Source organism: Schistocerca piceifrons, chromosome 8, assembly GCF_021461385.2.
Source record: "Schistocerca piceifrons isolate TAMUIC-IGC-003096 chromosome 8, iqSchPice1.1, whole genome shotgun sequence".
NCBI classification, from domain to species: domain Eukaryota; kingdom Metazoa; phylum Arthropoda; class Insecta; order Orthoptera; family Acrididae; genus Schistocerca; species Schistocerca piceifrons.
Window position 1 is genome coordinate 429,371,207 of NC_060145.1, and position 22,839 is coordinate 429,394,045.

General features: G+C 40.1%; 1 protein-coding gene across 1 annotated transcript in view; it reads right to left on the minus strand.

Annotated features, from left to right (window-relative positions):
- Positions 1 to 2,531: 2,531 nt before the first annotated feature.
- Positions 2,532 to 22,839, minus strand: part of LOC124711848 (ataxin-2-like) — a 141,373-nt gene continuing 121,065 nt past the window's right edge. Inside the window, exon 13 of the mRNA XM_047242074.1 lies at positions 2,532 to 4,597. Within this exon, the coding sequence (XP_047098030.1) occupies positions 4,521 to 4,597 (77 nt within the window). The 3' untranslated portion in view covers positions 2,532 to 4,520. The remainder of the gene's footprint in view (positions 4,598 to 22,839) is intronic.

Below are 22,839 nucleotides of genomic sequence, written 5' to 3' on the forward strand. Positions count from 1 at the left end.
CAAGGTTGTGACAATTCCTTTTATATTGTTAATATATTTCAGACATTTAACAGCAAATACAATTAAAATAAATTTAAATAACAAATCAACCTCTGCAATTTGTTGAACTGAAATGTCAACACTTTCAAATTCATATTCTCTTCCTAGTAGGGCACAAAGCCTAAAAAGTTCTTTCATACTCATTACAAATTACATTTTTTATTTCCACAATTTTGTAGAAACATGTCCATCTTCAAATCACCCAATAAAGTAATGTGGATTTTTCGTACAGATATCACCCTGTCAGCAGGAACAATAACAAATAGTTTTCTAAAAATATTTGCCACATTCAGCCAGTTCACTAAAGAAAATTAATAAACAGATTAACAGCTGCTTTTACAGATGCTAAAATAAAATCATGTAATGAAGAACATTTAATTTTGATACTAAAAAAGTGGCACATAACTGTGACAGATGACATACATGCAGCAGCAACAGTATAACAGTAGAGCCAGTGATTTTGTTTACTTTCCCCAATTAAGAAAACGAGAGATCACATACCTTCACTTTTTGATCAAATGTATGGCTACATCAAAATAGACTAATTTATATACCATTGCAGGCATTATTTCATGTAACAACCTTATGGGATCCATTTTAAATGCTTGCATTCTGTAATACAATCACTGACAATTAATGACAAATTTGATCCACATGACCAAAATTATGAGGACCTCACAAACACATGGAGCAGTAAACTATTTCCATACATTTCTACACAGTGATAAAATATTCACTAGGTTACACATCTTACAAGTTCAAAGGTTTACTGGGATTTCCTTTAGTTCTTACTATCCTACACTGAATGTTGCTGACCAAGAACAACCGACCTCTCTCATTATTATGTTTCAATTAATTGTATTTCTTGATTTTAGTTAGCATCTGGTACTGAAATAAAATTATGCAAAGGTATTGCATTCAATTTGCCTGTTTCTGATAACTGATTCTCCACACTGATATGGGCAAATGATCCAGGAAGCAATGCTGCGAGGATAGTAAAATTTTTTAAGAGCTAGGTAGCTAGATGGGCGAGGTGCGTTGGACCTAAACTCAAATGAGATTGTAAGAAGAAGACAGATTACCATTAATTCAATTTCACACAGTTTTGGCCTGGACAGAGGAGAATGGAAGTTCACAAACAGACCCCCCCCCCCCCCCCCCCCTCTCTCTCTCTCTCTCTCTCTCTCTCTCTCTCTCTCTCTCTCTCTCTCTCTCTCTCTCCCCCCCCCCCCCTCTCCCTCCTCCACCACCACCACCACCACCACCACCACCACCACCACCACCACCACCAGCCAGCCCCCCCAGGAAAGAAAGTGCTGCCAAAAATAATAGGTGCTATTTAACTTGCATCTTTGAGTTAACATTTTTCAGTTAACTGTTCATTACGTAACATGACTCTGTTAATTCAAAATGTACACACACAATACAAGGTGAAGATAAGTGTTTCATATGATGTCTTAAGAACCATTAAAGACAAGGCGCAAAAATACATGTACCCAAGAAACTGGAAATAACTATACTGTAGAAGATAGTGCTCATGATTAGGTAAGAAGAAAGAATAGGCATTGAAGTATGAATGCTATGAACAAACCACTGCAAATAACATGAAGTAGCTACAATTTGAAGAATAAATTAATTATATACTGAGGGAAAGAAATGTTGCGAGAACTGCTACATGCCCGTGAAGGAAAAGAACTTGGTTTTATCAGTACATTATATAAATAGAAACAATTACTCGGCAATGGTCGGAGTTTGACCGCCACTAAAGAATTAAAATGTCGTAATTTCTTGCACTCCCACGAATATGGTGTCCCACTCATTTATCTGCTGCTCAGTAGCACATTATATACCAACAATTGAATCAAAAACTTCACAAGCCCACAGAATAAGTCACTGCGCTCGCAGTTCATACAATTATTGCACAAACCACATTACTTGGGGAATTATCTAAACCCATAAAGCATGTGTCTGTTGCACATTGAAAGATGCCACTCATTAGTTTTAAGTGCACTGAAAATAAAAACCTTTGTAACTGGAATTTTTTTAAAAAAATTACCTACTGGGATGCATACATGTTAACAGCACTGTAACATACATGTTCAACACACTAAGCACTTTCCAATCAATATGAAACATCGGGTGTCATTGCAGAGTGAATGGCTGCAACTAATTATTTAATTGTGGTCCAATAAAAGTACACTCAATCAATGATAAAACAGCATATTTTTTAGTAATAATATTAACAACCTTAAACGAAAATTTTGAATATTTTTCACCAAAATTCATGATGGTATTACCAATACAATCCTAGGGAGAATGAATGAAATGCAATAAGACTGCATAGGTACAATTTTGTTTGAATCGTCTAACATCCATCTCTGCAAGGAGAAGATATCAAATTGTTAATTTCATTGTTTGAAGATTTCTAGAGTATTTTTTCACAATGTCATTTTTCGCTGTAATGTTCTGCAGTGTTTAAACATTGGACTTAACATATTCATGTTAAAAAATACATGACAATGACAACAAAACTGGCTATATGTGTAAATAATTTAAACAATTAGGAGGTGTATTCAGCAGACAAGGGAAGTACAAAGTAGTTAAGTATTACTTACAAATAACACACTTTACCCTCCATACCTTCCTAAGCGAGAGCTCTGTGTAGATTAAATGCTTAATGTTTTAAAAACTGATTTTTTAATCTTTACAGAATCTCAAATGTTTAGTACTTTAAATTTAGAAAAAATGTAATGCCCGCCAACAAATGATAAATTCCCAAATTACAGCAAACACTTATCTCAGGAAATTTGAGGTAAGAATACCTGTTGCACTGCTCACGAACTTTACCAACACAACAAGCAACAATTACAAGATGACAGAGGTTGCTATGAAAACCTAGATATCAAAATTAATAATATATCTCAACTGAAAAGAGGCAGTTATGTGCTGATGGTCCCAGTATTTTATCACTTTTCATACACCAGGATTTTCAAAAGACAGCAACATGGAGCACCCCCCCCCCCCCCCACACACACACACACAGAAAATGTATTTAAGAACACACATGACCACCATCTTCTCTAGAGATAGGTATTTACGTAGGAAAATACATGAGAAACCTGTAGTAAAATATATGTATGTATAAGAAAAGAAAGCAGCACAAAATTCAACACATTTCAAGGTTTGTTAAAAAACATGAAGTATGAGAAAGCCAAACACATCTCAACACATTAACTCCCATACCACTTTACGTACTGGTTGGGGGATTCATCACAAAGCATGTAAGGACACTGCTTTATGGAATATTCAATATCTGCTACTATTTTGCGAAATATGCAGAAAAATACTTTCAATTTTCTAACTGTAACACTTTTCCCATAAAGACCAAAGAATTAAATATAATTATGAATTATGTAACGCTTTCATAAGAATGCATGCCATCACATGAACATAGTGATAGACAAAATTTTCTAATACTTGTTTGAAAGACAACTTTCTGACTCTGCTTCATTGATCAGATACTAATTGCAAAATCCTGAAACTAATAAATGTTATTGTAAAACAGTATGTCTCACTCCTAGTAACAGCTATTTGAGAAATTCAGACTGATGGAAGACACATCCTTCACATGTCTCCTGTATTTTCCTCCTACTGCTGGAGTGATAGCTACACCACTTAAAACACCACCTCAGATGAAGAAGCGAACTCTTGCTTACCAATGAAAATAATAATAATAATAATAATAATAATAAAAAACAACCTTAAAAGTCAACCACGATGATGAAAGTAGAGAAGAAAATAATACAAGTAAATGAGTTCATTTGGGTACATGAAAGTACACGATTAACTTGCCTTCTGTGAGAAACAACTGCTTCAACATATGACACAGCAAAAACTGCTACATACTGTTTATTTTGAATTAGGGCCTCAACAACTGCACTATCAAACACTGTAGATGCTTCATCACACCTGCAGTTAAAGTTACAAAAGTATGAGGTAAATAAAATACCTCATGTAAGTTTTGCATTAAAATCTACAAAATGTAAAATGAGCCACCTCAGCACTCTGCTGCTGCCTCATTATGAGGCGTCATCATCAGAAGCACCATCATGAAATTGTTGCATAAAATATATCACAGGCACCTTATTTGTTTGAGTATCCATTCTCTTTTCCTTGCTCCATCATCAATGTTCTTTGTAACCTCTTTGTGGAACATACACAAACCACAGTTATTGTTTAAGCAATGTATTGTGGGATGGAAATGAGAAAGATTAACTTAATCACAGAGCAAAAGGTGGGAGCTTTTTCCCTGTTTTTGTACGTCAAAAGGAATCTTTATATAGTTTGCTCATGTGTAATCTCTCGCATCATATGCACACGCTCAACTACTTCCCTCAAAGCTGCCATTCCATAACATTGCCACCAGTACTCATTTTTACTTTTAACTCCAACTGCACTTGCAATTTTACTTAATAATTAGATTATCTACTAATTTCTGACTCCTTGTCATTGATTGTGTGCAGAATCACTTGTATAGGATGTGGTTGCCCACTGCCAACTGGAAAAAAAGAAAAAAAATTATGTTAGTCTTTATATATAACAAAAAGAAATACAGAGTTTACACATGCATTTGACATTAAGTGAGAATATGCTAAAGAAGACTGTAAAATTACAAGTATATAGAACAGCTGGCCCGTAGGTTACTCCACGAGATGAAATTCCAATTGCTGTCAATTTTATTTCTACTTCCCAATGTATTACTTGCCTTAAAGAACTGTTCCTTCCTCAGTGAGGATGTGGGGTTGGTTCGGTCAGGCTAGAAGAAGTGGCAAGCAACTCAGACCCCAGACTGCAAGGGACCCCCTGTGTTCTAGACATAAGATGTGGCCAGCCATTCTGTCTCCTTGTAAATTTATGATAAAATAATTCATATGTGAAATTAATCGAGGACTCTGAGCTCAGAATTGATCTACCACAAAAATGATATTAAAACTGCAACTCCACTGAGCAAGGAATTTTACACAGTTTTTAATTTGTACAAGATTACTTTAGACACAAATGAGATTCTCAGTTTTTGGTAGGGAATGAAAACATAAAAAGCTGTTGCACAAATAAATGCTAGCAGTTGCCTGGAGTGATAGCAGTAGTAAAAAAGAATAATATACACTAAAAACCATCAGGATTCTTTAAGGTCCTTCCCTGCCTAGCAGTCTAGAGGTTCCCACTATCACGTACTCTGAAAAACCTTTTTTGTGTGTTAATTTTCACACATGTTGCCAATACGCATTGCTTAAGTTTCACTATCATCAGTTCAATAGTTGCAGAGGCACAGTAATTTATTTGATCCCATAATGCAGCACTGAACAATGTACCCTGAGTTTTCGCAACTTTGAGACATAATTAATATCTCTGACAAAATTTTCTTTGAGGAAACTAGCCCCTCTTGAACTGTTTACACTCTCATATAGTAATGAAAAAAAATGAGCTATTTTCATACAAATAATTTGAAACTAAATCTGCAGAAAAAATAGCTGCTTGAAAATGTGAAGTTTAGCTTTTTATGTCCACAGAAGTAAGTATGTGATGAATCTTAATCTTTGCATGTACTGACTTACCAACACAAAGTTTAAAAATGTAACATTTCATTCTTCGACTGCTTTCCAATAGTTTACAAATAGAGGCAAAAATTCACAATTTTTGTAAAAAATGCTAAAAATGAGTATTTTAGCACACTTTTACAAAAAAGTGTATTCATTTGCAATGCCTGTGCATACGGTCCTAGTGATGACATAGTGAAAATGTACCTGTATTCTATTGGTACTCTAATCTGATCTGTCTGATTATGTTTTACAGATTTTTACCACACACTGGGTAAGCTTGAGTCATAAGAACTAGAAAAACTACAGGAAAAGTAAGGCATTTGTCATGACTCCTCGTAACATATTTCTGATAGCTGTTCTGCGGTAATAGTTACAGAATCAAACTAGTTGTAAACTTCACAATTTAACTGTGTATTACCAAGGCACTGGAGATCATGGCAATAAAATTGTTGCATAAAACTGTAAAACATATTCTTTATGTTTTACTCAATTGTCACACTGTATGAATTTTGATTAAGTTCACTACAATCTGTCTGAAATTTTTTGGATAAGGTTTCATGTTAATGAAAAAATTGAATGTGTGCCTTTATTCTGCAATGCTACAGATGAGCTAGTTTAATCCCAGTCTGAAGTATAGCATATTTTGTGTTCTCATAGTTTTCTGTTTATGTGGAGCATAAGTGCACTGGTGCAAAAACTGTACAAATCTGTTGCTACATTACATCGTGGCTCCATCACTGATGGTTTCTTTCAAAGTAAGAGAATCATCATCCCCATCACCATAGGGTCACACCTGAAGCTGTGCAGCAGCAGCAGCAGCCGCCAGAGGTAGGTTTCTTTACCACAAGATTCCAAACCTGATAAGATTCTCTTCATACAGAACCTCATCAGGCCTGATAGGGGTTTGTTTCCACAGGGTGCCAAGCCTGGTTATGTATTTCTAGTGTCCCAGGTGTGAGATAGAAGAGTTCTGTCAGGATCATAAACTAGTGTTTGCTTAAAGGTACTTTAATTTTTTTTACGGGTTTCATTAATGTGCTGTTTAATATCCCCAGGAAAAATATACTGCTCACCAGATGATGTTCTTAAGGAGCTGGAGTAACTGCAATACTAGGCTGTTATGGAATCCAGCACTTGTTACTACATGGTGACCAATACAAGGAATTTTCTCGACCATGTGGGTGCATTAAGCATGGTAACATACCCTTCTCCTCAGTGGAAGCCTCACAGACATTTCCAATCCATTATTCTTTTTCATAAATACAATCATCTTACTGTACTGGTTGTAAGCTCTATGTTAATCTACTTCCTTAACTACTGTCACTAATTTTTAGCCAGGAAAAATAATGCATCATTTCAAATGCTACTGACCTGAACTGATGTTTTATCAGATGGCTAAAAACAATTTCCTCTAGTTCCTGCTAGAGTATGCCCATGTTTAAACTTCTCTTGTACAATTTCCTCTTTGTGGTTGGAAAAAAATTGACATTAATGCTGTAACTTCAGAAGTGAAACAGTTCTATAAATATAAGAATCTGTCTACCAACTGGCTGTTGCAATCTTGCTCTTGCTGCTAATTCCTTTGTTGTACCTCCAATCCCACCACAAGGTGACTTTACATGAAACATAGCAAGAAAAATTCATTCTGTCATTGTTCCAAAGTCTCTTATGATGGCACAAATTGTGAAAATATTGTATTGGGCACTGGAGCCATGACTGAAATAATGTATGTGGGAAATCTGAGTAGATTGTCTTAACATATTTGGTCAACTCCTTTTATAAAAACATGAATATTAATTCCCGACAGTCGGTAGATGGAGACAAGTGATCTAACTATTTTCAAACAGATTATTTTTTTTTAACGTTTCAAAAACATGAACAGTAATTGTGTCCTGTTGCAGAAAATCACTGCTAACACAAAACTCAGATCCCACCTTCTGATTTTGGCAAAAAGTGATAAAGGATGTATCATTGCTTGAATATTTTCACTGCACTGTGTCTTGAATTATTAATGAATAATTTTCAGCTAAAGCCATTAGTATATGAAGCTATAGAGCGATCCACGAGTGATAGCGGTTCGTGCATCTTGAGGTATGGACAGGGATGGCATTGATGACACATGCACATGCTTTCCACCTGAACAAAACATATATCCTGCAGATTATGTTTCTCGCTTGCTTATACAGAATTTATCGTTGCCACCACCTCCAGCAATAACAACTCGCAACAAGTGACATAGAAATTCGCTAACAACTCACTGCGATCACGTTTAATGCTCGCATTAGTCACAGCATTAAGAGCAGAGTGCTCCAAAAACTACTGAACGGCTGTGGGCTGTCTTGAGTAAAAGTGATGTAGGTGCACAGAATAACCCTAAACTCGACAGCCATCGTTCGTGACTCCAACTACAGTTTTCCTTTATGTCACATTTAGGGGCTTGAAGTTGCAATCTTGGCAATGTTTTGATTTGTGTGTGTACTACATTTTGTTATTGGAAATGGCACATTTCCTCTGCAACTTGTGTTTTATTTTGACATTTTCTCTTGTTTATCTGTTATTGCTGCAGTATTACCTTGCAGCAGCTGCATACAGTAAAATTCTTTGTTAGAGTATCATTTCTTACCAGTCAAAATTACAAAAATTTAACTGAAAACTAACACAATGAAAAATTTCCCATAATTCTAAAAAATTCCTGAGTTTTCTTGGTTTTCTCCTGGTTTGGAAAAATCTCTCAGGTTTTCCCCGGATTCCCTAGGATGTATACACTCTTTAGGGTGTATACACTCTGTTATTGTTGTCAGTAGAAAAGGTTTTACTTTCAAAAAAGATGGACCGCAGAATTTGGATTAAATTTTTCTTTAAAAATTTAATGAAGCGCAGCACCACATTCAAAATGTTGACAGTGGCTATTGGCGAGAATATACTATAAGTAAGACACAAGTTTATGAGTGGTATAAATGTTTAAAATAGGGTTAAGAAGACGTTTAAGACCATGACAACCCTGGACACCCTACCACATCAACAGCTGATGACAATGTGGATGTAGGAATGAAAAGGGTCATCCCATGTCAATTCAATGCAGTCAAGTAACATTTTCAACCTGACCATCTCAGATTTCTTTCAAATTTGGTGTATTCAATGGCCCAGATAAGAGATGGAAAAATACCAATTTGCAGGTGTGTGTTACAACTGTGAAGAAAGTTATAGGTCTGTGAAGTTTGGCATTAGTGCGAAATTTACACGCATATGTCGCAACATAAATGACTGTCATTCTGGTTCTAATTCAGTCACAGCAATGAAAATGGTACCATTGGAAAGCTAGTGAATAGACCTTTACATTGATATGCTACATGGCAAGTTTCTGAATTTTCATACTATAGGTCATTATTTTGTCAGCATCAACATACTACCGAGATGAAGACGGTAACACACATATATGAAACACAAATTATAATAAAGTACAATCCATAAGCAATATTGTACAAAAAATATGGTATACCTTATTATAGTGGTATTATAAATTATTTACATTACATTATTTACATTACAGTTGTAATGAAAAGGCAATGAAAAGTTATAACATCTCTCCTCACGATTTCCCAACTAAATTGTTAATGTTCGCGAGATCTGATGAAGGGAGATTGCATGTCCTTCCAGTTGGTGTCACTGGATCCACTCTTGTGATGATGTCATATTTTCTGATGACATTAAGTGTCTGGTTTGGCAGGAAACACAAATGATGGAGATGGTCCATGTGGATGCAAGAAGTTGATCTTTACTTCATCTGTTTCTTCACATGTCTGCAAGACATATGCAACCCACCAATGACTGTCATACAAACAGGCAACGAATCTATGTATATTTGTTAACAGCGTTTCATTCACCATAGCAATCAGTCACTCTTCTCTACTCACTAAAGAAGCAGAATATGTCTTTGACTTCACTAAACCTTTGTTAACAGGTATTACACAATGAAGCTTATGGGTACCTGGAATCGTCCTTTTAGTTCTGAAACATCGTTTCAGCTTGGCTGTATCTTCATCATGATGGGAAACTGATGTATGATGGAAAACACATGAAGGAATATTTTCCTTGCACCACTCAAACAACTGTCATGATGTCAAAATATGATTTTCGTAAGATCGCTTGAGGCTGGCAAGTCTTGCTAATCTTTACAGTTCCTGCTACCCCATCACAAGGTCCTTTACCATGCGCTGTAGCAAAAAATGCCATTCTGCTGTAACATCAAAATCTTATTGATGGTAGGACAAATTCATAAAGTTCTTTCTGTTTTTGTATTGGGCAGCACATCCATCCAAAAAGTAATAAATGTGCTTTGGATTTGACACTGACATTTTAAGAAATTGATGGAATCTGTCTACAAAGAATAAACATACACTGTATTATGCTGAAGGCAGGCAGATATTTCCATGTATGATACATGTCATATTTCATTAGTGCTTGAATCTCTGTAGTAAGCTATAAATGGGTGAATTGTAGCCTGTGAATTATTCCAGTGGAATCCTTGTACCTCATCCTGAATGGTGAAGGAGTAATTTTCTGCAAAGTCACAAAGAACATGAAACCCATTTACTTTGAGACCTCCTTTAATGATTTTACAGAAATGTGACTACTGCTGGGAGATAAATGAGTGTGGTAGGAGCTGTTGTAACCTCGATGCAAACACCTCAATGAAATCATCTGTTGACTTTGTTATAGCCTCTAGAGCTACCCTGCCTGTAGTTGGCCAACACTTATATGCAATTTCGTCAATGCAGTTCTTACCAAACAGACCATACAGATAATCCGTCTTGTCACACCTGGACAATAGGGACATGAACCTAAGAAACATGCTGGACAGACACAAAGTCTCTTCTTCCTGGCATCATACGGCTCACTTCATGATCACAGTGAAAACCACACACACACTGAACAGTTCTCTCACATAATACCTTACCTGGCTTTGGATTTGGTGTCACTAATAAACCATGTTCTGCTACTGTTTTGCTCTCCGTACCATGTAATCTGAAGCAGAAAATTCTTTCATAGTTTTCGTTATACTCCAACTCTTTGGAAGTAAAGTTAGAATTTGTGTTTTGTCACACATACAGTCTGAACTGTGAAACTTATATTTCAGCTGGGTGATAATTTCACTTTCTCCAATTCCACTCTCTTCTTTTTCCGGTTGTGCCACATACATATGCTTCAACACAGAGGCTATTTTTTTCAGTTTTTGTTTTGGGAACTTTTTCTCACTCTGAAGCCTCTTTCTTCACAGGAGATTCCCCTAAATACTTAAGGCTATTATTTAAAGCATCGAGTGCCAGATCTGATGCTACTTCATATTCACTTAAATAATCTCTGGAAGTACATTGCACAACTGAGGCAACATCTGCAATGATTGTTGGGTTTTGTGATTTTTTTTTCCTACATTTACTGCAAATTTTTCCACCTAACAATACATTAGGATATTTGTTTATCATCCACTCCAGAACATTCCCTAAATTCTTTTGCACTCTTAAATGACCTCCTTTCCTAAACTGATTACAACAATACGATTTTGACTTGAAATCCAGTTTTTACTAAATATTACGACACATTTACACTGCACTTTGTTAAACAAGCCACAGCCATAAAACATACAAAACAAAATTTGCATAATATATAGAGACCAGTGGACTAATGGTGACTAGTTGAAATAAGAGTCTCACTGATTGGTTGGTTTAAAAGAGGGGGAAAGGGACCAAACTACGAGGTCATCGGTCCCTTGTTCCTAATAAAACAATGCCACAAGTGTGAGAATAAAACAGACGAGACATATAACACAAAACAGAAAGACCACAAGAATGAAGGAAAGACAACACTAAAAGGAACAAAAGGACAAGAAAACAACAGAGAGATGCAGGAAACAGAAGAGAGTAAAACAAGGAAGCAGATTAGTGGCTGGCCAACCACGAAAATAAAAATGAAAATCCAGCTACCCTGCAACACATTAACACTCCCACCCTAAAAGAACTAGGGTGGAGGACACAGAGAGACAAAGGACATGCACCAAAACTCTGATCAAGTGATGAAACCCACCCTCACGGATGAAATGTAAAACCAAATCAGCCGATGAGGTGTTGTCTGCTAAAATCAATGATAATGGAGATTAGGTCGCAGAGCAGCCAAAGGAGGACAGAGCAGGAGAATATGGGCCACTGTCAACCGGGCGCCGCACCTACACTGGGGTGGGTCTTCACAGCGTATGAGGTAGCCGTGTGTCGCGCAGGCATGGCCAATGCAGAGCCAGCAGAGAACCATGGAGTACCTGTGAAAGGCCCTCATCGAGGACTTCCATACATTCGTGGTCCCCTTAATGGCTCGCAGTTTGTTGTGCGTACTGAGATGTTGCCATTCCGTCTCCCAAAGCTGAAAAACCTTGTGGCATAACAACGAATGAGGGTCAGTTGCGGGGATGCTCATCTCCAGAAGTGGTTTCCGTGTAGCCTGTTTGGCCAGCCTGTCAGCAAGTTCATTTCTTGGTATTCCGACATGACCAGGGGTCCAGAAGAACACCACCAAACGACTGGACTGTTCCAGGGAATAGGTGGACTCCTGGATGGATGCTACCAAAGGACGACCAGGATAGCACTCGTCGATAGTTTTCAGGCTTCTCAAGGAGTCAGTACATAAAAGAAAAGACTCCCCAGAGCATGAACAGGGATACTGAAGTGCACGAGAAATGGCCACCAGCTCTGCATTGAATACACTGCAGCCATCGGGTAAGGAATGCTGTTCAATATGGCCACTGTGAACATACACAAAGCCAACGCGACCATCAGCCATCGAGCTGTCTGTGTAAACCACTTCGGAGGCCCGGAAAACGTCAAGAATCGAGAGGAAGTGACAGCGGAGAGCCGCAGGGTTTACGGAGTCCTTAGGGCCATGTGAAACGTCCAGACGAAGTTGCGGCCGAGGCATACACCATGAAGGCGTACGAGGTGGTAAAGGGAAGGACTCCAGTTTAGAGAGAAGGGACTGCACGCGAACCACAACAGTTAGCCTCGACCTGGGTCACCAATGCGCCGGGCGAGAAAAGGAGACGGTAATTCAGACGCTCAGGAATATTACGAATGTGTGCAATGTAACTGGCGAGCAGTTGTGCACGTGTGATTTGCAATAGAAGGACCCCAGCCTCCACCAGTAGCCTGGTCACCGGATATTTTCCCTAAAGGCTCCTGTTGCTGGCCGAACCCCGCAGTGGTGCACAGGGTCGAGTAAACACAATGCTGAGGGCACTGTCGAACCATAAACCACACTCCATAGTCAGTCCAGGATTGGACAAGGGTTCTGTAGAGCCGCAGTAGCATAGAGCGATCTGCACCCCAATTGGTGTTGCTCAGGAAACGGAGGGCATCGAGGTGCTGCCAGCACTTGTGCTTAAGCTGATGTAAATGAGGAAGCCAAGTCAATCGAGCGTCGAAAACCAGTACTAAGATTTGATATGTCTCCACTACAAAGAGTGGATCATCATGAAGGTAAAGTTCTGGGTCTAGATGAACGGTACAATGCGGACAGAAGGGCACGATACATGACTTTGCGGATGAAAAGTGGAAGCCGTGGGCTAGAGCCTATCACTGCACCTTGTGGATGGCTCCCTGTAGGCGACACTCAGCAACACCAGTACTGGAACAGCAGTACGAAATGCAGAAGTCTTCTGCATACAGAGAAGGTGAGACGGAGGGCCCAACAGCTGCTGCTAGACCTTTAATGGCCACTAAAAATTGAGACACACTTAATACAGAGCCCTGCAGGACTCCTTTCTCCTGGATATGGATGGAACTATGGAAGGCACCATCTTGGACACGGAAAGTACGGAGTGATGGGAAGCTTTGGATAAAAATCTGTAGTGGGCCCCGGAGGCTCCACTCATGTATAGCACACAACACAACCTGGCGACATCATATCCTTGCCATATTGTATAAGTCAAAAAAGACGGCAACCAGGTGTTGGCATATGGAAAAGTCTGTTTGGATGGCAGACTTGAGGGACAAAATTATCTGTGGCCGAGCGACCCTGGCAGAAGCCACCCTGACATGGAGCCAGTACGCCACGTGACTCCAGGACTCAACCCAACCGCCAACATACCATACGTTCCAGCAGCTTACAAAGAATGTTGGTGAGGCTGATGGGCTGATAGCTATCCACATACAACGGGTTTTTACCGGGTTTGAGCACCGGAATGATGGTGCTCTCCAGCCACTGCGACGGAAAGGCACCATCGCACCAGATCCGGTTGAAGAGCATGAGGAGATGTCGCTTGTAGTCAGATGAGAGATGTTTATTCATCTGGCTGTGGATCCAATCAGGCCCACGGGCTGTGTCGGGGCAATGTGCAAGGGCATTGAGGAGCTCCCACTCTGTAAATGGGGCATTATAGGATTCACTGTGGTGTGTAGTGAATGAGAGGACACTCCCTTCCAGCCGCTGTATGAGAGTGCGAAAGCCTGGGGGGTAATTCTCCAATGCAGAGGCTCGAACAAAGTGCTCGATAATCGCATTTGCGTCGGTAGATAACAAGCCATTTATGATAACACCAGGAGCACCTGTTGGGGTCTGGTACTCAAAAACACATTTGATCTTTTTCCAGACTTGGGAAGGTGACGTATGGCACCCAATGGTCGAGATTTATCTCTCCCAACACTCCTTCCGTCCTTTGGTAAGTTGCCGAACACGGCCACGAAGCTGTTTAAAAGGCTATGAGGTGCTCCAGGGAAGGGTGCTGTTTATGCCGCTGTAGACCTCGCCGACACTCCTTAATTGCTTCAGCGACTTCCAGCGACCACCAAGGGACTACTGACACCTTGGGCACCCTAAAGAGCGAGGGATCGCGTTTTCTGCTGCAGAAACAATTGTTGTCACCTGCTCCACCATGAACTCAATATTACCGTGTGGGGGAGATTCAACAGTGACAGCAGGGGTGAAAGTTTCCTAGTCCGCCTTGTTCAAAGCCCATCTGGGTAGGCGTCCGTGGGCCTGACATGAGGGCAGTGACAGGAGGATTGCTCTCCAGTAGATAGATGGGAGAAATCCTGGGCTGCAAATTGATAAATCAATAGTCGAGTAACTACCATAAGCCACACTGAGACAGTGAAGTTTCTACATCTCTGCCGCTAACAGTAAGCACGGTGCCACCCCATAAGCATTTAAATCTCCAAAAAGTAGGAAAGGTTTAGGGAGTTGATCAATCAGTGCAGCTAATACAATCAGGTGTAGTGCACTATCTGGAGGAAGATATATGTTGCAGACAGTTATTTCCTGCACCTTTCTTATTTTGACAGCAACAGCTTCAAAAGGGGTTTGCAGAAGCACAGGTTCACTACAGGCTCAATTTAGGACATAAACACAAACTCCACCTGACACACTATTATAGTCACTACGGTTCCTGTAATATCCCTATAGCCTCGGAGGGCATGGATCCACATTGCCAGGAACCAGGATTCCTGGAGGGCAATGCAGATAGCAGGTGTAAAGCTTAACAGATGCCATAGCTCAGACAGGCAGTGGAAAAAACCGCCGCAATTCCACTGGAGGATGACATTGTAAGACTGGGAAGACATGGAACATTCAATGAGGCAGTTTACACCTCAGAGTCACCTGCTGCCACCGACTTATTGCCTGAGCAGTCAATATCCATTGTGTCTGAGGGTCTGTTGGGATCTAGGTCCTCAGCAGATGCCAAAATCTCCACCCCATCCTCAGACGCAGAGCTTGTAGGTAGTGGTGGTGGTGTGAATGCCACTGCAATTTCCTTGGTCTTAGGGGTTTTCTTTTTGGGTTTCTCTGATCCTTGGGTTTCCTTGGCTGGGAGGACTTCACCGGCTCAGTCTCTGGGACTGAGGATGAGCGTAAAGCCCTATGACCAGCTGCTTTTGGGGTCTTCAGCCACTGGCAGGTGTTATCTTTCCTGCTAGCAGAAACCTGGGAAGGGAGTGACCCAAGTGACCCCTTCCTAGCAAGAGAAGCTGAAGAAGACTTACACTTCTACGGCTTAGAAGTGGAGACGGACGTCCCCGATGGTTGGGGGGGGGGATATTGATCCCGAAGTAGGTGGTGCAGGAGCAACATGGAGGGAAATGCACCCCACCATCAAGGCAGCAGGTGTAGTCTTCTGGCTCTGAGAGGTGACTGGGGTCGGCAGAGCTGATGGTGCCAGAACTGTTGTACCGGCGTAAAACGATGTCGTACACACAGGATGCAGTCGTTCAAATTTTCTCTCAGTCTTCGTGTAGGTCAGTCGGTCCAGGGTCTTGTACTCCATGATTTTCCTTTCTTTCTGGAGAATCCTGCAGTCTGGCAAGAAAGGCTAATGCTCTCCGCAGTTGACACAGATGGGAGGCGGGGCACATGGCGTATTGGGATGTGATGGGTGTCCGCAATCTTGACATGTGACGCTGGAAGTACAGCGGGAAGACATATGGCCGAACTTCCAGCACTTAAAGCACCGCATTGGGGAAGGGATATACAGCGGTAGACCATCACCTTAACCTTCTCGGCCAATGTATCACCCTTGAAGGCCAAGATGAAGGTACTGGTGGCAATCTGATTATTCCTGGACCCTGGTGGACACGCCGGACAAAATGTACACCTCACTGCTCTAAATTGGCACGCATCTCTTAGTCAGTGGTCCCTGTGAAATATGATATCCTGGACCACATTTAAGCTCTTACGGGGCATGATGGTTACAGAAACATCCCCCAGCTTATTACAAGTGAGTAATGCCCGCGACTGGGAAGAGGACGCTGTTTTGATCAAGACTGGCCCAGCTCTCATTTTGGACAAGCCCTCCACCTCCCCAAACTTGTCCTCTAAATGCTCAACAAAAAAACTGAGGCTTCGTTGTCATGAGAGATTCCCCATCAGCTCTTGAACATACAAGGTACCAGGGTGAATAAGATCTGCTGCCATCCTTAGCTTGACGTTCCTCCCATGGTGTGACCAGGGAGGGGAATGATTTTGGGTCGTACTTCTGTGCGTTGAATTGAGCTCGTGAACGTTTAGAGACTGCTGGTGTTTCATCACCACACCAGCAAGAAATGATGGACTACGCTTCATTGTGTGTCATCCGCCCTGATGCCACCCACTCCAACCAGGGGTCCTCCCCACAGGCGCCACCCAGCCGCAGCAAAGGCCACCTGGCAGGATGGTCGTTGCCAGGAGTCCCAATGCCCCAGGGGGATGGGAATCTACCCCTTGGCATACTTGGGAGTCAACGGTGCAGGCACCAGCAGAACGATCCCTGTGTGGTCAGAGAGCTACAACCAACAGTTCACATGGCGGCCCCACCACAACGAACTGGCTACCGTGCTGAGTATCAGGTGCAAAGAAGTCCATGTTTATAGTCTATGCAGAAATCTATAGTGCATGGTGGAAAATGCTCCCAGGAAGGTGTCCTCGCCCAAGAGATCGAGAATGAGCGGGACAGAAATGCGACGACAAGAAAGTGGACTAAAGATCTCAATGCACGATGGACACAACGCACCATGTAAGGTGCCCTTCCACAACTGGCTTGCTCTTCGGGAAAATTTTGAAGAATGGAGGTCAAACCCGATGGGGGACCATCACATAAAGCCCGATAGGTGAGAGTTTCCTTTTAGTCGCCTCTTACAACAGGCAAGAATACCTTGGGCCTATTCTAACCCCCAGACCCGCACATGGGTCTCTGATTGGCTGTTCACTAAAACAGACTAATGTTGATTGGTTGAAATAAAAGTCTCTCTGAATGGCTGTTCACAGCTAGAAATATTAAAGAACTGGTCTGAATAAAAGTAACTGCTATTGGCTGGTGTTATACAAAAAACTGGATACATAGCTGCTTACTGCATATTGATGGTGTATTTAAGTTGACAAAATAACTTTTTGTGCATGATGCCTTTAGTGTGCTATCTTGATATTTACCATATTTATAGTAACATACTGAAACAATTAAATATATTTTTTCAAAGAAATTGAAGATGAGGTGCTTTAAGATTTCAAGGTCAAAGGTCAAGGTCAATGACCTTTAGTATGAAAATTCAGAAAACTGCCATCTGGCATATCAATGTAAAGGTTTATTCATTAGCTTTCCAATGGTGCCATTTTCATTGCTGTAACTGAATTAGGACCAGAATTACAGTCATTTATGTTGTGACATACACATGTAAATTTAGCACAAATTCCAAACTTTCCAGACCTATAACTTTCTTAACAGTTGTAACACACATCTGCAAATTGGTAATTTTCCATCTCTTATCTGGGTCATTGAATGCACTAAATTTGAAAGAAATCAGAAGGCATCAGGTTGAGGTGCATTGAATTGATATGGAATGACCCAAAATGGTTCAAGAAAATCGCCAAGTCACCATCAGAGAGGTTGCTGATGATGTCAGTATATCCTTTGGCTCGTGCCCGTAATTTTTTCAGACATTCTGCGCAGGAATGTGAAGCAGCAAAGTACAAGATGTGCACCACCAAAGTTTGTTCAAAAATTGTTGAATTTTAACTGAAAAAAGTGTCCCATACACATCGCTCACAAATTACTCAATGAAGTTTCCAATGATCCAGAACTTCTAAAGAACGTTATAACAGTGATGAAATGACTGGAAAAAAATCGAGAAGTTCAATCACGTATGAAGGTTATTCTCACTGTTTTCTTTGAATATAATGGGATAGTGCATCATGAGGTTCTGCATTATCGCTGTACGGCCAATAAAGAATACTACCTGGAAATTATGCGCTGTTTGCATGAAGCAATCCAAAGAAAGTGACTAGAACTATGCCAAAACCATTCGTGGAATCTGCATCATGATAATACTCCCACTCATACCTCAGTGCACGTTCATGATTTTTTGCCAAAAAGCAAAACCGTGATCCGTGATGTTGCCTCAGCCACTATTTTCATCACACACGGACCCATGTGACTTGTTTCTATTCCCGAGGCTAAAGACAACCATGAGAGGACAGCATTTTGACACCACTGATGAGATAAAAACAGAATCGCTGAAAGACCTGAACACCATAATGAACACTGAATTCCGCAAGTGTTTCCCAGATTGGGAAAAGTGCTGGTACAAGTGTAGTCAGTCTGAGGGAGATTACTCTGAAGGGGACACATTTGATGTCGATGAATAAATAAAGATTTGTTAAGAAAAACAGATATTCCCATTATTACTTTTTGATCGCACTTTGTATGTTTCTTTCTTTGTAGAGTCTGTGGAGAACCTCTCTGTTCCTTATTAGTTCACCTAATATTCAACATTCCTCTGTAGCACCACATCTCTAACATTCTCTTCTGTTCTTGTTTTCCCACTATCATACAATGCTTTGACCCAATCTAGGACACTTGATATTTTTTAAAAATATTGGGAACGCAAAATATTTAAAAAATACAATTATCAACCCTCATGGTATCGAGCAAAAATTTTGACGTACCAGTCTATAAAAATATCTGCTGCACATTATAAATATACTGCCAGTTTTTGAACTGTATACTTAAGTACTGATTTATTATTAGATATTCTGTACTTATCAACAAGCTAGCAGCCTTCTCATCCCCCTTAAAGCAAAAACTGAAAGGAAGACAATGCATGTGCATGCTTTTCGATAACCACTTTGTAAACAATGGTAAATGCATGTAAGTGGCACAATAAAAGGTGTCCGATGGGTCCCTTGTTCAGTTTCGTCATGTATTGGATTTGTCCTGAACACTTCATGTCGATTTCCCTGTTTTTTATTTCTGCAGACACCAGCAACCTAGCAGTTGCAGTGTCAAAATTTCATGGTGAAGTTAAATGCTGCTGTTTCTGTTGGTAGTGCTAAGAGTGAATGCATTAGCATTTCCCCTCACATGGACCACTCAGGCAACGACCAATCTTTTCATTTAGATTTTTGTTAATTTTTAGCAACTGTTTTTAAAGAATGCCGATGTGGAGAAATAGCACTTTTTTTTCAAACGCAACTGGTATGCCATTTCTTCACATCGGAAGCCTTGTTATTCCATTTTCATAGGTATTCGACATAGTGCCCTAGAAATGCACAGCATATGTCAATGTGGTATTCAAAATGTTCCCATACTGCAGCGAGGACATCTTGAGTTACAGCGTCCACTCAGTTCATTCATTGTTGTTGCTAACGGAGGCACATAAACACAGTCTTTTACAAACCCCCATCTTTCCATTTAAATGGAATGTTTCCTAGTCACTAAATGCTAAGTGTGGAAGTAAACTGTCACCCTCCATCTTGCCAGGAACAAAATTACAGAACTCCGCATGTTGTTGTGTGTCACCTTCATGAAGAGCTTGCAGTAGCTGAATTTTGTATGGTTTCATGAGGGGCATGTTGAGCTGTCGAGCTGCACAGCGAAGAGATTTCTGTGGACTCCTTGCGAAACCATGGGGGATGCGTTCAATGTCTGTGTTAGACACTTGGGGACAGCCTGGTGATTTGCCTTTACAGAAACAACCTGTTTCTTAGAACTGTTCATGCCATCGTCTAACGTTCTGTGCTGTAGGAGGATCCACACCATACCTAAGTTAAAGTCATGCTGAACAGTTATTACTGACCAACACTGCACAAAACATAAAACACAAAACACTTTCTGTTGTCCCATTTTTAGTAGAACTGAAGTGTGCACACACTGCTGCTACCTAGCAGGAACCATGTAAAACTCTAGAGTGTTTGTCTACTTTGTGATAATTATGGTAAGTTTCTAACTCTTCTCATTTCTCCTACTTCTCATAACTTTTGTCTTCATCCAGTTTACTCTCAGTCTATATTCCGTATTTATTATGCTGTTTATCCCATTCAACAGATCTTTTAGTTCTTCCTTACTTTCAGAGAGGGCAGTAATGTCATAAGTGATTCTTATTATTCATCCTGAATTTAAAGCACACTCTTGGATATTTCTTTTATTCCCATCACCACTGTTTCTTCAACATGTAGACTGTAAAACAGGGATGCAGTGTTTCACACTATTGTTCACCCTTTTTAATCTGAGCACTTCATTATAGTTCATTTTTAACTCTCTGTTCTTGTAACTATTGTGTCACCTGTCTTAACCTGTCTTTTCTCAGAATTTCATATATTTAGCACCATTTTGCATTGTCAAACACTTTTTCTAGTCCGACAAATCCTATGAGCATATCTCGATTATTCTTCAGTCTTGCTTCCATTATCAAATCCAACAGCAACACTGCCTCTGTCTCTTTGCTTTCCCTGAAGCCAAACTGATCGTCACCTAACGTGTCCTAAATTTGTTCTGTATATTATTGTTATTCTGTATATTATTCTTAGAAGCAGTCTGGATGCATCAGCTGTTAAGCTGGTTGTGAGATAGTTCTTGCTATCTTCGGAATCTTATAGATGATATTTTTCCAAAAGTATGGTACATCACCTGTCTCTTGGAATTTACACATCGACATGAATAGCCACCTAGTTGCGACTTCCCCAATAATTTTAGAAATTGCAATGTTATCTATCCATTCTGCCTTATTCAATCTCAAGCTTCCAGAGCTTTTCAAAATTATGACTGACATTGGATCCCCTCCAATTTCTTCTACCATATCATCAGTTAAGTCTTTTCCCTCATATAGGCCTTCCATATATTCTTTCCATTTACCTGCTGTTTCCTCTGTGTTAAATGGTGGGACTCCCACAGCACATTGCAATATCCGCACCCTCAGTGAACTTCAAACATATCCCGTCATTCCTTAGTATTTCAGTATTCCAATTTCTTCCTGATGATTCTCTTAAACTTCAGTTTACTTATCATTACTAAATTGTGATCTGAGTTTATACTTGCACCTGAGTGCACCTTACTCCAATACCTGTTTTAAATCTCTCTGACCACGATGTACACCAACTGGAATTTTCCCACGTCTCCACCTCTTTTGCTAGTACACTGTCTTCTCATGGAATTCTTGAATAGCATACAAAATTTACTGCAATACTCAATTAGTCTCTCTCCTCTTCCACTCCTACTGTGAAGCCCATTTTCTTCTCCTTTAACCCTTCTATTCCTTCCCCTAAACCTGCATTTCAGTCCCACTTGATAAGATTTTCATTTGCGTTCAGAGCATACAAGTTGTAAAACACATTTGCTACCTGTCTGTCATACATTTTTGTGATTTTGTACTTATCTACACACTATAGCACTCAGTTCAATAGATCTCAACAATAACTTAATAATGTCTAATTATACCCAATATTGCTGTACTTTATAACGATTTGATGCCAAAATCATGATAGTAATATAAAATAAAGAAATTTGTAGAGTCAAATAGCAGAAATATCATTCAAACATGGTTGGATTTGGTCAAACTTTTACTAATACCTGCATTCTTAAGTGTGTGGGACCCGTACCAAATAGGACTAACAGGGGACACAACATGAAGGGCAGCAAAAATGAACACGTTTGGTTGACCCATGGGAGTGCATCACAGAGGTGCTGAAACAGCCAACTAGATGAACAATAGAAGAAAGAAATTATCCCATGAAAGTCTACTCATTATGTTTCAAGAACCAACTTTAAGTGATGATCTAAGAGCAAAACTGTGCAACGCAAAAGCTCTACCACCTTGGCTTTATGGATTACCAATGATCCGTGAGAATAATGTTCCATTAAGAATGACTGTTAGCACTCTGGCTCACCGACAAAAACTGGCACAACACTTGGACCCTCTGCTCCAGCCGCTCAGGGGAAAGACTGACACATACATAAACAATTCAGGACATTTTGTTGAGAAGCTGAGGAAACAAACTTGGACAAAACCACATCCTGGTCAGCTTTGATGATGTTTGTTTACAAAAGTGTCTCTCAGTGGCGCTCAGGAGCACATCACTTCCATTTTACATAAGACATTACCAGGCTCTCATATATGTTTCACCATGAGCTATGTGGAATGGGAACGTCTTTGAACAGCTGGAAGGCATCACCTTGGGTAGTCCACTTGACCTCCTTCATGAAACATTCTGAAGTACATGCACTGGACTTAGCACCTCGTAAATCTAAGGTGTGGTACAGATACATCAATGACAAATTTGTTGTGTGGAGGCATGGTGAGGAACAGCTTGGTGACTTCCTAAGACACTTGCATAGCCTCCATGCAAACATAAATTTTAACACAGAGATACAAAAGGCCAGCTACCCTTTCTAGATGGGCTGGCCATGAGGGATGGTGAA